The sequence below is a fragment of the Misgurnus anguillicaudatus genome, chromosome 2, assembly GCF_027580225.2.
Source record: "Misgurnus anguillicaudatus chromosome 2, ASM2758022v2, whole genome shotgun sequence".
Taxonomy (NCBI): Eukaryota; Metazoa; Chordata; class Actinopteri; order Cypriniformes; family Cobitidae; genus Misgurnus; species Misgurnus anguillicaudatus.
The window spans coordinates 14,768,223-14,784,481 of record NC_073338.2 but is presented as its reverse complement, the minus strand read 5'-3'; the positions used below and the strand labels follow the sequence as shown (position 1 = coordinate 14,784,481).

Genomic DNA, 16,259 nt, shown 5'->3' with positions numbered 1-16,259 from the left:
AGAGCTGGTTTGATTAAACAAAGAGTTACTGGGTCCTGTCCAGTTATTGTAATGTTAGAGTAGCCTAGGTCAGAAAGGCCTAGCAAAAATAAATATCAGGCCTTGAAATAGGCTGTCAAAGTAACTGTAGAGTAGCCTTATACATATTCGCATTGAATTAATTTTTACCATTTAATCATGTAACTATTTTAATTGCAGTTTTCCCAAGTGTGGCCCTCCGCTAACTTTGCCAAAGTAACTGTGGCCCTCAGGCTAAAACTGTTGCCCACCCCTGCACTAGGGGGAAACGTAGCCTGCGATCCGCTTCTTTCGCCTTAAAGGCTGGGTTTTACGGTGTCATGAGCAATTCAGTCTCCCCTGGCAATTCGGTCTCCCCTAGGACCCCGATTGGTACCTAGCACTAATGCCTCGTCTGCGTTAGCTGTCTAGCAAGCTTATTACGTTGTACAAAATAGAAGCATACAACATTTTTTTTTAAAATAAAAGTTAACAAAAAAATAATATAATGAACTAATATTCATGTTGCAGATATGTCAGCTTTTTTTTATATCTGCTTTACAAAAACAATACTTTTATTTTTGTAAATTATTAACATACCTTACAAAATGTATTTTTTTGTGAAAGTGTAGTAATCATGGCTTATAAATTATATTTTTAATGTCTGATTTAACTATGTATAATCATATTTTGTATAAGTAATTTACTATCTTTACACATTACAAAAGTGGAAAGGGTACAGTATATAATATCTAAATAATAAAGTGACACAAGCAATGTGTAGATCTCACCACCTATAGCCTCATTTATATACTACTATATGAAACATATCATTTAAAAGACATCAATTGTAATTTTAACAACGTTCACTTCTAACTACATAAATCATAACGCGATTTTGTAGGAATTGTAATAAGGCGCTAAGAAAACTACCCATGAGGATTTTTTTCAGCCAATGGAATCACGCGGGGTTGCTCATGACAACGGCTCGACAGCTTATAAAAAAATATTTCTGTGTTTTTTGGCTTGTTAGCTGTACATCTTGTCACACAGCAGCTTTTAGGCATTATTCTGTTTTTGTTATAAACCAAAAATGACAAAGAGGTGGCCTCTCGCAATACAAAGTCAATGGAGACGTTTGGATTGTTTCCACCTGGTGGGCGTGGTTTTCAAATTAGCATAATTGCGCTTGTTCGACTTTATGCAGCACCGCAAGAACCGACAGCCGGATGACATCAAAGTACCGCGAGAACGATTACAGAAAAATACGAAGTTTAATTTCGTCTCGCTCTCGCGGTACTTCAATGTCATCCGGCTGTCGGTTCTTGCGGCGCCGCATAAAGTCGAACACGTGAGAAACAAACAAAAACCATGTGCTCGCGTGAGAAACATGGCGGATTATGAGTGATATATTCAAGCACCGTCTGACGGATTAAGTAAAGGATAAACAGAGAAATGTTAGCGTTTATGGAGATTATTACGCAGGTGACAGAACTACAGCGTTGTTTTATCCTCCAAATGAATTGTCTGCATTATAAAACGCTGATGTTCACCTCGCACTGTCCTGAGGCTGCCAGTGCCTCCATAATAGGGAGGGCATACATTCAAGTACAGAACATTTCATCACAGTTTAAATAAATATTGACTTTTACATGTGTTTGTATTTTTAAGTTGAAAACATTGTTTAAAAGTATTTTAAAATACAGTACTGCACAGTCGACATATACATACCTTTTTATTTAGTTTGACATGTCTGTGTGAAGCAGAACCATATGCTTACGTTACCTGCTCTGGTTTGTTCTTTAACAATAACGCAATAACAGATAAACCATGGTTGTATTACCTTAATTATTGCATTAGGTTTAACTATGATTTTTCAAAAACCATGGTTATTTTGTGGTAAACATGGTTTTTGGCTTTAAATGTTGTAAAACCGTTCACGTTATTGGAAATTGGAGCGGACATTTAACCGCATGTGCTCCTGTGCCTAAAACCGCTCAATTTAGCGCCTTTTTGCGGCGAAATTGTTTAAAATCACTTGAGTGTTTACATTGACAAACCTTTGAAACACGTGCAAATGATCAACTTTCCGCCTAATCGTCGGGCGTGATCCGTACGTATCAACTGCGATCCTTTACACCCCTACATTGCAGTGCTGTTTTCTCGAGGCTAATTTTCTGATTTAGAGCTACTTAATATTCCTCAGCAATGAAAAATAGACACCAACCTATTTGTTCTGTCATGCTCTGGTGCTCCTCTTCCATCAATTCCAACAACAGTGTCATGAAGGTTTCAGCTGGATTCATTTCTCCTGCTAGTTTGTCGCCAGTATTTATTGGTGAATTGCTGTGGGAGGAGCTTCACTAAATGCGTGAATTATTTTCACTGTGTAGGTGTGAACTGGAGATAGGCAGACATACTGTGACCATATGTTTCAGGCTTTTTAATGTTACACGAACAGTATTTTATTTATGAAAGATAAATATTCAGTCTGAGAGTTTTTACTACTAAATTTAACTCTCATGTTTTAGTCTCCTCTATTAGTGATGCACTTTACAGAAATGTGACTGGTAGATAATTCATTCATGTAATATTGTTTGTGTTTAAATAAACCATGTCTTATAAAAATGGCTTTACTACATTTAAAACTGAAAAACATAGGTACTGTAGTAAAACCATGGTTACCACAAAAATAATGGTTACTTACCACCAAAACAGTTTTAAGTATAGTTAAACTGGTTACTGCAGTAAAAACAAGTTTTTGCAAATAGTAATTAATACACCATCGATTTTGGACACAGATATGAGTTATGCATCTTTAAAACTTTTAAGTGTCTATGTTTTTTGTGTCCACTAACAATAAAAACAAAATAATGTGCTTTTCTAAAGAAAACAATCAGGAGGCATTCGGCTCTCACTCTCTGAAGTCCTTTCAGTTGCAAAATGAGCTATAAATTAGCGAATACTTGTCAGACAAATAAAGTATGAATGTCACATAATGCTTGGATGTCTATCCAATTGAAACTGAAAACAAATTTTCTTACTTTATGTAATCTGTATGAGAACATAGAAAGGTACAGTCTTTCTCTTGTTACTTGATTACCTGAAATGAGCTGAGACTGTAACACTCCTGTGCAATTTATGCATAAAATAGTTTTGACGATCCATATGCATGGCACATGTGCCACAGTCATGGGACAGTGAATAAAACCCTTATGAAATGTACCAAAATTTTACTATAGCTGTTCTTGTAAAACCATAGGAACCAAAAGTTTACCATTGCCTCATTACAGGAACCATAATTTAATCATAATATTTCAATTTAAAGTATGGTAATACAAAAACGTGGTGGTTATTTTTGTACTATAGTAAAATCATGCTATTCATATGGTAAACTTGTGACATTAGAACAAAATATTCAAATAGAATATATTAGGTTATACTGTTTAGGGATGGGATGGTCAGGGCCGCATTAAGAGCTCACTGGGCCCCGGGGCTCTGAATTACTGCAGCCCCCCCCCCCCCAACCCCACTTTCGGTCACCAACTACAGAGAGAACACATTTTTAAAAAACACGGGTGAAGTTGTTTTACATCAATATAATATAGAATAATTCAGAATAACAGTTGCACGAAAAAAGCTGTTAGATTAACACTAACCTGTAAACATGACTTGCTAATAGCGAATATAGGGGTGGGCGATGAGCTAAATGTTATATCATTATACGAGTCATTTTATCTAACAATAATGATATACTTCACAGTCAAGTTATATTACTTTTAATAAGAATTTTATCATATGGAAATTTAATGCCACTAACATTTCAGAATTCTTTTGACCAATTTCCATATCACAAAAAAATAATAGTCACTTAAGAAAATAATCTCAAGCTTACTGATGACAAGAGTTACAATTAATAACAATAGAACAAAGGCACACAAGAAATCGACCTACTTGAAAAACTTAAAGCACTGAATAATATTATATTGTGTAAAGTAATCAAATATACAGTACCTATCTTTCACTATAAATTCAACATTCATTCTTATTTATTTTACAAAAGTGATTCAGTCAATGGCAGTAAATTACTTTATTTCTGATGTTTGATTTATTTATTTATTTATATTAATTTAATGTTTATTTGACAGGGACAAATGCATAAAACATTGCTTTATAAAAAATACAAAGTAGATTCCATGCATACAGGTTTATAGCCAAGACTAATTTGCAACCCCTGTCCCTGGTTAGGCTTGTAAGGTTAAAACAGAGATTACAGAGTATTGAAGCACAAATTTATAGCTATTAAAATATATACAATAAATACATCAAATACATCAAATAAGATGTGGGCTTAAATAGATGTAGAAGTCACTATAACACAGAATCTAAACAAATGTATACATTAAGTTGTAGCCTGTATAATCAGCGTTCACAAAGTTGTTTCAGTTTTAGCCATTGCTTTAAATGTGTATTAAAAACCTAGAGTCCTTTCAGTGTTTTAATTTCTGATGGTAAAGCACTTCACCATTTTATGCCATTTTAAAGTGATGTCTGACCAAATGTTGTTCTACGTTTTGCGACTATACAGCCTATACAGTGCGGCGCGGCTTTTTATATTGCTAAGCAACCACCGAGTAAGCTGTCTTGTCAATCAAATATTGACGCGTGAGCGCTCTTTTGCTGTTAACTGTCATATTAGCAGAAACTTTAAAAATAGGACGCTTGCTCTGACCTTGTTTGAGGGTGAGAGGTGCACAAAGACACAGGAGAAAGTGAGCGAGTGGAGTCCGGTTCTTCAAAGCCCTTGTAAACTTCCCTTACTACAACGTAAGGCCCGCCTCTCCCCTCATTCGATTGGACAATGCGCCCGACGCGAATGACGTCGGGCGCTTCTCCGCTCTCAGCGCTTCTTCAAAAGCGCGTGCTGCGGCTGGCGGCAAAAACCTAATTTGTAGGGGGCGTGGTAAGGCTTTGGCAATCAGATGTCTAGTAGCAGTCAATCTGCTTCACAGCCAATCACGGGCCCCCTACTTGTTCGGGCCCCGGGGCTTTAGCCCCGCCTAGCCCTATGGTTAATGCGGCCCTGGGGATGGTATGAACATTTCATATCATGATTATAGTGACCAAAGTTATTACGGTTATCAATATTATCATGTTTTTTGTTAAAATGAGAAGGAAATGTTCAAAAAGAACTGATACACACGCTGAAAAAGTTTTATTTTTGAAAATCACAATTTAGTATTTCATGTCCCTGAAATTATTTCTGTGGTAAAAAATAAATAAATTTTTCTAATAAGTTTACAGTGGATGAATAAATTACATTATCCCCTAAATGCCTTCTTGTGCAAAAAACTATGTTCCATGTGCGCCTGCATCAAACTGATTCTGATTCTGGACAGGATTTACTGTGAGTTTTCAAAATCAGGGTAATCAAACACTGTTGTATTGATCATTACATTTTAAGTGGTAATACTAACCGTCAGGACATTTTATCGTGGTTAATCGTGAAACCGGTAATCGTCCCATCCATAATATTTTTATATATAGTGTGTTCATATAGATATAAGTATAGATGACTGTGTTCTCAAAATGTTTTTATGTGCCCTTATATTCTTTCTTGTAGCACCCTCTCACATATCTGACTGTAAGGCTCATTATGCGGTTCATTATTCAGGTGTTTTGTTTCCTCAGGTGTTAATCACAAATTATTCAAAAGCATTCACGCCTCCTTGCATATGGCCTGACTAAGCAATAAGTGTCTTTGACATTTTAAATCAATATGTTGTTTTATGTGAATGAGTAGGCAAGATGATTTTCACCTCATTTTGAAGAAAAAACTCAAGGACTTCAAGATCCAGTTCTCAAAAGTCTTGTGACAACATGTTTGGTATAGATTTTGTGACCTTATTTCAGTGACTTAATTTTTTTTGCTCTTTTAGTAGCCACGCATAAACAAAATTTTCTCAAAAACACAAACATAAATAGTGCTCACATATTACACTCTAAAAATTGTTTTACCCATTATGGGTCAATATTGGACAGAACACATGCTGGGTTAAAAATGCCCCACTGTTGGGTTGTTGTTATGCAACCATGGGGTATAATAACCCTGGGTTAAAACAATCCAGCAATCCATTCAAAAAGTCAACTGAATGATTCAAAGAAAGCAAGTTAAGAGATGCAATGTAAAGGGTTGACAGTTTCTTAAACCTGGTTAAGAGATTGACTAGATTTTCTTCTATTTATCTTTATAACCTTGTCTGTCAGGGTTGATTTTTTTGCTCTTTTCGCCAGACTAAGCTTTTATTATTTTGTTTTACTTAATCTATTTTAAATGACTGTAGATACAGTGCATTATTTCAGCTAGATATCTGTTTGTTCTGTTTGTTTTTTCATGTATTTATTTTAATGTTGTGCTTTGTTAGCTTGGCTCAGCCCCAGATGGGTTATCCATCACTGAAATGGAGATTCGACAGTTTGAAGCTCTGTATCCAGACTCTGCCCAGAGCCGCATGTTCTTCTACTTCAGATCACCCAATGTCACCAGGTACTTATTCATCCGTTGTTTGTTGACTTTTCAGTAAGACGTGATGCTGTACAATATACAGTATAACTCTTCCCAACAGCCCCAGTGGCCTTGTCTGAGTGCTTTGTCACTGTGTAGACTTCAACAACAGACTTCATAGATGTACAGTTAATGGTTTAGATTAAATTGATGATTATGTGTCATTGCGGATTGTGTTGAATACATGCTGTGTGTTTTTATCTTTAGGTCAGTGCCAGTAGCGTGGAAGACAGACTTTGTAGCTGAATCCCAAGAAGCTGAAGCTAAAATGGACAGTCTGAAAACATGGATCAGAGACAATGAATTCAAAGTTACAGAAAAGTGAGTTCTGTACGTTGGTGTTTTATGAATTTGTAAGCATTGATGACATTATTATTAATGCTTGATCTTGTTTAAGTTATACCTGTGAGTGGGGTGGCGTATTGGACGGAAGGCCCTATTTGAAAGGTCTGGAGGACTTTGGGAAGGCGGCCCTGGAGGATATCTGGGAGGCCCTACAAAAGCAATTTATAGAGGTTAGATTCTTTTGACTTTACATTGTTCTTACCGTTTCTTAATTCATAGACAATTGTATTAATACTGCATAGGTCAAAGGTTCAAATCCCAGGAAAAACTCACATATTGATAAAAAGTGTATACTTTAAAGGGGCCATGGCATGAAAATGAGACTTTTTCCATGTTTAAGTGCTATAATTGGGTCCACAGTGCTTCTATCAACCTAGAAAATGTGAAAAAGATCAACCCATTAACTTAGTTTTGGTAAACCATTCTCTACAAGCACATACAAAAATAGGTTGTTGAAATTTGGCCCTCTTTATGATGTCATAAGGAGCTCTTATTAGAATAATACAGCCCCATTAATCTGCACTATCCAACCACAGCACAGCCATTTAGTGCAGAGAAAAAGAGAGAGAAAAAAATAATTGACAGCACAATTGAGTTTCAATTGCAACAAACCACCATCACTGTAATCAGTGTTCGCACTTCATCAGCTCATTTGCATTTTAAAGTACACACCCAAAATGGCACAATTTTGCACACACCTACAAAGTGTCAATTTTAACATGTTATAATAAATGATCTGTGTGGTATTTTGAGCTAAAACTTCACATGTGTGCTCTGGGGACACCAAAGATTTATTTGATGTCTTAAAAAAGTCTTGTGCCATGGCCCCTTTAATGCATTGTATTCACTTTGGATAAATGCATAAATGCAGTTCTTTATTTTAGATGTGTACCTTTTATTTTTATTTTTTTGTAGGAGACAGATGAAGATTTCTCATCTGAGATTAAAGAACAGGAAGTGCACCAGGATGCCCAACAGAGACAGTTTCACGGCAGAGCGAAACACATTGCTGTGGGAATAGAAAAAGTTCAGGAAAGTCAGCAAAAAGGAGGAATTCTGCTCGTTGAGGGAATTCCTGGAGAGGGCAAAACTGTGTTCATGGTAAACGCATACATCATATAAATAAACATGTGTTAGTATTCAATGTAAGACCGTTACATTTAATGCAAATCTATCTTTGCATCTTTCTCTTAAGGCTGCCCTGGCCCAGGCACTCAAAACCTCAGGCAAAAACAAAAAAGCCCCCCTTTGTGATGTCATATCCTACTCTACTGATGCTAGCCAATCAGCTTGCAGTGTTGAGCAGCTTCTTCGATGTCTTGTCCAGTGGCTGAGAATGAGAAAAAATGAGACAGAGTTGGCTCAAAACACTCCGTACAAGTAAGTGTGAGACACATACAGGGTTTTGTCAATGCCACAGATCTGCCTGATAAACATTTTGAAATATTTCACAGTACTTTTTTTAATAATTGTCATTGCATTACAAAGAGTTTCTGTCAGAGTTCAATGTGCAGTTATATGACCTGAGTAAAGGAAAGCCAATGGCGCTGCTTGTTGATGGGGCTGACCGCATTCAAGATGGTCGAGGTCAGAGAGTGTCCGAATGGATCCCGCAACACCTCCCCAAGGTAAGAGAAAGACACACACTTACATTTGCTGATGTATATTTATTTAACCTTCTCATGATCTCCTCTATCTGACAGGGTGTCTGTCTGGTTCTAAGTGTGACATCCGAATCATCCCTCCAGAGCACTGTTTGTAAAAGAAAAGATACTTTATCACTTACACTGGGACAGTTATCATTACCGGACAGGAAAGAGATTGTACAGAAACAACTTGTTGTGTACGGAAAGAAGCTGAGCGATTCTGCTTTCAATAACCAAGTAAATATTTTTTTGTGTTTATGGAGTAAAAAAATCAAATTTTCCATTTATTTAGTGATTAATTGAGGATTTATTGTAATGTGCATCTGTAGCTTCAGACGCTGCTGATGAAGAAAGGTTCAGTGAGTCCGCTCTACCTCCATCTGGCCTGTGAGGAGCTGAGGAACTACGCCTCTTTTGAGAAGGTTTAATATCACACTAATGAAATACTGAATTTAATAAGATGTTATATGATAATGATTGCCAATTTTTGCGTCTTTTATTCTTATTAATTAAACTAGAAAGTGACATGTTGGATTGAGCAGTCTTTCAAAATATCAGTATCATACAGTATGAACATGTTTTGAAAGCATCTCTGAGAGCAATAACATTAACACATTTATATATAATTGGTAGAGCATTGCATTAGCAGTGCAATATGGTCATGTGTTTACATCCTGATGATCAAAATGTATAACTTGAATTGTATAGCATTGTAAGTGTCTACTGGTACTGGTATGAGTGTTGTGAGCAAATTTGGAGGATGTGAACCAATACATTTTTTACTAATAGTTCATTGCACATTAAAGTGGAAAAGAGATTTACAGTGCATTATGTTATTTTTCTTGATGATTATGATGTCATTTGTCTTGTAGATGAAGGACAGCCTGCAGTCTCTTCCTCAGTCGCTGTGTGAGCTGGTTCAGAGGGCTTTGGTGAGGATGGAGAGTCAGTATGGAGCAGCAGGACTGGGATGGGCTTTAGCTACACTGGCCATCAGCACAACTGGTACATTATATACAGCAATACACTTTTAAAGCCACCATGAAATTAAAATTAACCTTTTTTTCTTTTAGTATAAATACACTCACCTAAAGGATTATTAGGAACACCTGTTCAATTTCTCATTAAAGGTAGGGTAACAGATTTGATCCTGAAACATTTTTAGTTATGCTGGTTAAAAGTCTCACATCCTGATAGCAATCACTGTGTTAAGTTGTTTAAATGTATTTGTAGAAATTTATGTCATCTGTGAAAGGCGTAGAACCAAAAAATCATAGATTTCGGTCCGAACGGACGTTTCCATTTTTGTCCCTCATACGTAAGCATAATTTGAATGCCAACCGCGCAGCGAGTCCTCGCAGACACCATACGTCATCGGCTCAATCACATGAGCTCACCTCCTGTCTGTAAACAGTGAGAACAGCAAACTTTTCTGCTGAATTGACAACCTGTACAGGAGCCACAAAACTAAAGACGTCTTTTATAACAACAACAGCAAAAACTGCCTGGAGCAGCAAAGAGCAAAAACCCAAATTATCATCGATAACTTTACTGCTTTACCACGAGATCCAAACAGCTGCAGGAGGCAAAGAGTCTGAAAGGGTCGTTGCACTGTTTATTTTGGTAAGGTAGGTACGCGATATGTTTGTATTGAGATGGATTCAGATATTCTACTTTGATGAAACATTGTGTTGCTTATTAAATTTGTGTTCGTTTACGTATTAGCGTAACGATATAGTTACTACGTCTACACAACCGAACGTGTGCTTAAACTAATTCTGAGGTAGACCAGTTGTTTATCTTGGTTATTTTGGAAAATTTATTCACTTTGTACTGTAAAGTTTTTTTCACTGGTGAATTAGACATGAGATGTGACCGTCTGATCTGTGCGTCTTCATTAGGGATGCTCCGATCAATGCCGATCTCCACTAATAATACGTGGCCGATCACTATTCTGAATCGGACAGCCGATCTTATTACAGGTATTTCATGTACTACGGCTTTTGATCAGTAAGTCCTTATCGATCTAAAATCACTGTTAGTTTGAGTCGTTTATAACATGCATTTGAAAAAGCAACACTCGTCAAACATAATTATTAAACATATTCTTTATTATCATGAAAATACCTGAAAAGGTTTGAAGAACAGCAATATAAATATATCCTTCAGCCATTTCATGAAGCTGCGTGTCATCACAGCTGCGTGTGTATTGTTCTTCGTCTACAGCGCATTTTGAGTTTCTGCATGAGAGCGCCCCCTGGCTTTTGGATGTAGCAGCATTTCACCGTAATTCATTGAGAAACATAGCAAGCATTATTGGCCGATCGATCGGAGCATCCCTAGTCTTCATATGTTTTGAAAGAGGCGTGACTTTGGATGGGGATTTGAATGGAGGGTGGGATCGGGATTTCATTGCTAGGTGGCTACCGTTAGCATTTTTCAAAATGTGTTACCCTACCTTTAATGCAATGATCTAATCAACCAATCACATGGCAGTTGCTTCAATGCATTTAGGGGTGTGGTCCTGGTCAAGACAATCTCCTGAACTCCAAACAGAATGTCAGAATGGGAAAGAAAGGTGATTTAAGCAATTTTGAGTGTGGCATGGTTGTTGGTGCCAGACGGGCCGGTCTGAGTATTTTACAATCTTCTCAGTTACTGGGATTGTCACGCACAACCATTTCTAGGGTTTACAAAGAATGATGTGAAAATGGAAAAACATCCATTATGCGGCAGTCCTGTGGGCGAAAATGCCTTGTTGATGCTAGAGGTCAGAAGAGAGTGAGCCGACTGATTCAAGCTGATAGAAGAGCAACTTTGACTGAAATAACCACTTGTTACAACCGAGGTATGCAGCAAAGCATTTGGGAAGCCACAACACGCACAACCTTGAGGCGGATGGGCTACAACAGCAGAAGACCCCACCGGGTACCATTCATCTCCACTACAAATAGAAAAAAGAGGCTACAATTTGCACAAGCTTACCGAAATTAGACGGTTAAAGACTGGAAAAATGTTGCCTGGTCTGATGAGTCTCGATTTCTGTTGAGACATTCAGATGGTAGAGTCAGAATTTGGCATAAACAGAATGAGAACATGGATCCATGTCTTGTTACCACTGTGCAGGCTGCTGGTGGTGGTGTAATAGTGTGGGGGGTGTTTTCTTGGCACACTTTAGGCCCCTTAGTGCCAATTGCGCATCGTTTAAATGCCACAGCCTACCTGAGCATTGTTTCTGACCATGCCCATCCCTTTATGACCACCATGTACCCATCCTCTAATGCATGGATAGGCAACGTCGGTCCTGGAGTGCCGATGTCCTGCAGATTTTAGCTTCAACCCTGATAAAACCTTCCCTACTTGTAGTTTTCAGGTGACCCTTTAGACCTTGATTAGCTATTTCAGGTGTTCTTGATTACAGATGGAGCTAAACTCTGCAGGACATCGGCACTCCAGGACCGACATTGCCTACCCCTGCTCTAATGGCTACTTCCAGCAGGATAATGCACCATGTCACAAAGCTCGAATCATTTCAAATTGGTTTCTTGAACATGACAATGAGTTCACTGTACTAAAATGGCCCCCACAGTCACCAGATCTCAACCCAATAGAGCATCTTTGGGATGTGGTGGAACGGGAGCTTCGTGCCCTGGATGTGCATCCCACGAATCTCTATCAAATATCCTATCAAATGCTTAATAATAAATATAAACTGGTATGGTCCAAAACACTGACAGAATTCTCATACAGAAGATATAAGCATTCAAAACCAGTTTGGCACATGCGCAAAAAAATGGCGGTCAGTGCGGACAGAACCTGCCAGCTGCTGGCGTTTTTGAAAAGCGCTGCGCTTCCATTGGAAACAATTGCCTTGGTGTACACGTTCTTGTGCATGAACGCTTAACAATTTTAATGCTTTGGATGCATTATATTATAAATGCATTTGTTTACTCAACATTGATCTGTTTCTTTTAGGCCTCAGGGAGACTGATCTTTACTCAATACTGAACATGTGCAATGATTTAAACTTCAGAGGCGGTCAGGTGTCATGGAATGAAACTCTAAATACAGCGAAATATCCAGAGATCCGTGTTCCCATGGCAACATTTTCTCAAATGGCACGAAATCTGCACAGGTACAGCACAATATAATACTAATAGTAGTACTATATAATAAAATGTATATTAAGAATTGGTATTGTGAACTTTTCAATCTTTTAATGCAGCCTAATTGGACCATCACATGGTCAGGGGTCAGATGATGTCCTGACTTTGTCCCATCCGGAGGTGAGGTCAGCATTCGAACAGCTTTACCTTTCAACCGAGATGGACAAAACCAGAGCCCATCTGATTATTGCAGGTAAAACAACATAAATGGACAACGTTGTTATATAGTGCTTGTGTATATTTGCTTTACATACATTAAATGTATACCTTTATCTCAGCTCACTTCTGGGTACGGTCAAACCCTCATGGGAAGGACACATTTCTACACTCTGATCCTGATACTCTGTCCTGTATACCTGCTCACCTGGTCAGTGTCCCTTTTGATGTTTTAACTCCTATATGAGGTTAATATAAGCCATAAGAGATGTTTTTGATAGTTTTTTTCTCTCTGTTTAGATGAACTGTCATCAATGGGAGCCTCTGGGTTTGCTGCTGTCCAGTTATTATTTCTTGTATGCTAATGTTCGGCACGGATTTCTTCATCACCTTTTGGAGACCTATATTTTGTTTAGTAAGATATATTTTTGGTTCGCTTTATCTCTGAAGCATCCACTTTTTCACAGGTTCACAAAGTATAATTTTTTCTCAATTTAGGCAACAATGTTACACCTCATCGGCTTCAATCTCCAGGATCAGCAGGTATTTTGCGTGTACTTTTTGTTTAGAGATAATTTGTTTATGTGTGTCAAATTATTCTGGTTTCTGGTATAACTAGTCGATCAGAAGTTTTTGGATATGTGAACCTGGACCACAAAACTTACGTCACACGTCACATGGATTCCAGATTTTCAAGAAGTTCTTTCTCGGCCAAATATTGTTCTATCCTGACAAACAATGCATCAGTGAAAAGCTTATTTCAACTTTCCGATGATTTCAAAAAAATTTCCTTATGACTCGTATTGTTGTCCAGAGTCACACAAATGTACTAAAATAAATTTCATTGCAGTATATGATATTATATTGTTTTCCTTTGGCTATTGTGTTAAAGCTTCACCAACTTCGTGTTTGATTTGCAGAAAACATGAAGGACATTGAAGACTGTCTCAGTTTTCTGAAGCGTCACAGTCCTATCCTCTCGCAATGGCCTGCTCTGTTTGTGCAGACGGCTCTTAATGAACCGCAGGACAGCTCTGCTCATTCATGGGCTGAATACATGACTAGAAAAGGAGGCGTGCATGCTGTAGAGTGGCTGAACAACCCAGGAGGAGCACAAAAAGAAGTCAGGTAGTTATATTGACCGTATTTAAGGGCATAGTTCACCCAAAAATAATTTACTCATCCTCATGTCGTTCTTAACCTGTTTCTTTATCCTGTTTAACACAAAAGAAGAATTTGATAAATGATGGTAAGCACACAGTTGACGTTACCCATTGACTTCCATAGTATTTGTTTTTCCTACAATGGAAATCAATGGGTACCGTCAACTTTTTGCTTAGCATCATTTATCAAAATATTGTTCAAAAACACAACATTGTAATTTAATAGTATGCTACACATTGGGTCTGAAATACTCGTCCAAAGTTTTCGCAAAAAAAAAAAAAAATACGACGCCATGTTTCGTCAATCATGTTTACACACTGCCATCATAAAAAAATTGTATCAGGTTAGATTATCTGTGTTTTTTGCATCCGTAGCAAGCATTTTGAGAGGTGTTTTGACATCAGAGCCATCATACAAGTGAACGGCAAAAACAAGAATAGCGTCTGACAAGTCGATCCACATCGTATAGCATACAAATTGAGCTATATGGGGAGGCTGCAGACCTGGAGCCGGTAGATATACGCCCCTGGCAGTTTTACGCCCCCGGCAGTTTTGCGCCCCTGTTGCTCCTCATGCGTCCAGTAGTGGGAGAGGGAAATATAACTAGGATACTAGCCTATTTAAACAACCGTTTATGAGCACTATTTATTAATATTACACATTTAAACGAAAATTGTACAAACTTACAGTGTACACTGCAGTCTGCACACTACGGAACCACAGACAGTAAAATAATCCATATAGTCCAGGTCTGGTCATCTTGGTTTTTATTATTGGAGATAAAAATAAGGATCATGGGTTTAAATAGTTTTGCATTATGATACGAGTGTATATTAACGTGTTTTCCTGTGGCATTTGAAATCGATTGGACCCGGAAGCGGCGCATGATGATGTCACACTTAGCTATTTATATTTATTTATAAACTGTTTTTATATACAAGAGACTGACTGATATATGATGTTGTGAATTTATATTAAGTTACATTTAGATATTAACCATATTTAGGCCATTAGCATAAAAAAGTACTGTGTAATCATAAATATCAGCTGTACAATTCACAATAGGTCGTCATACAGCTACAAAACATGTCCTACATACCATTTTATGAAGACAAACACAATGTAACTTTTCTAAAATTCCAGGGGTCAATTCGTATCGCTTCAAGAAGGTCTGCTGCTATCATACGGTTCTGATATATGACTAGGCTCATATACTAATATACAGCCTCCCCCTACTGGACGCATGAGGAACAACAGGGGCGTAAAACTGTCAGGGGCGTAAAACTGCCAGGGGCGTAGATCTACCGGCTCCAGGTCTGCAGCCCCCCCCCCCCCACTCAAATTGAGGAATACAAAGAGATTATCAAGTGTCGTGCATGGTAGCCCACACTCAAAATGTGACTTCTTGCATTTAACTCATCCCAGTGTAGTAAACGCGCACACACACACACACACACACACACACACCTGAAGCAGTGGAAAGCAAATAGTGCTAACGTTACAAAGACTTAATTGTGTATAGGGCTTATTCGCAAACACCGGAAGTCGCTAGCCGCGGCCATCTTGTTGACATGACATCTGTCCTGCCCCTAGCCGCACGTAGATTTGAGTCGAGGGGAGCAGTAGCCTAATGGCTTAATCTCGTCTGTATTAAGAGAAGATGAGCTTGATTATTGTGGAACAATATCAAATAGACCCAATAGCCTTAAGTAAAGATCCGTCCTTATTGAGCGGGGTAAAGTTAGTTTTGTTTTGGATGTTCGTGACACATTCGGTGCTGGACGGCGGTGGGCCCAAGGTGGAGCATATTTATAAAAAGAGCAAAGCTGATGATGTTTCGCAGCCTTCATTAACAATGGTTTCTGTCTATATAATAACCACTGACCCGCAAAAGCCGTCGCAATCTCAATTGTGCTGGAAAGCACTCTCTTGGCGGAGCCGCAAGTAAGGGACCGTGGGGAAAGTGCAGGTTTTCTTGTTTGATGAGCGGTGTTTTTGTAATAGCTTTTTTGTAAAATGTCCTATGAACAACAAACAAGTGTCATTCAGTACTGGAGGACAGGGGACATCTTTCACAACTTCTATTTTAACCCCTACTGGTGAAAAATGGAATTGCATGTCTAACATTAACACTCTTTTTGTAATAACTTTGTCCATCGGCGAGACAGAGGCATCAAACAAGTGTCATTCAGTACAGAGGGATAGGGGACATCTTTCACA

General features: G+C 38.1%; 1 protein-coding gene across 1 annotated transcript in view; it reads left to right on the top strand.

Annotated features, from left to right (window-relative positions):
* LOC129441851 (telomerase protein component 1) overlaps nt 1–16,259 on the top strand; it is a 70,081-nt gene that overhangs the window by 23,800 nt on the left and 30,022 nt on the right. Inside the window, 15 exon segments of the mRNA XM_073873296.1 lie at nt 6,423–6,544; nt 6,770–6,883; nt 6,960–7,077; nt 7,823–8,008; nt 8,103–8,291; nt 8,398–8,535; nt 8,611–8,790; nt 8,883–8,975; nt 9,426–9,558; nt 12,529–12,688; nt 12,779–12,912; nt 12,998–13,086; nt 13,176–13,290; nt 13,374–13,418; nt 13,796–14,003. Coding sequence (XP_073729397.1) covers nt 6,423–6,544; nt 6,770–6,883; nt 6,960–7,077; nt 7,823–8,008; nt 8,103–8,291; nt 8,398–8,535; nt 8,611–8,790; nt 8,883–8,975; nt 9,426–9,558; nt 12,529–12,688; nt 12,779–12,912; nt 12,998–13,086; nt 13,176–13,290; nt 13,374–13,418; nt 13,796–14,003 — 2,024 coding nt within the window.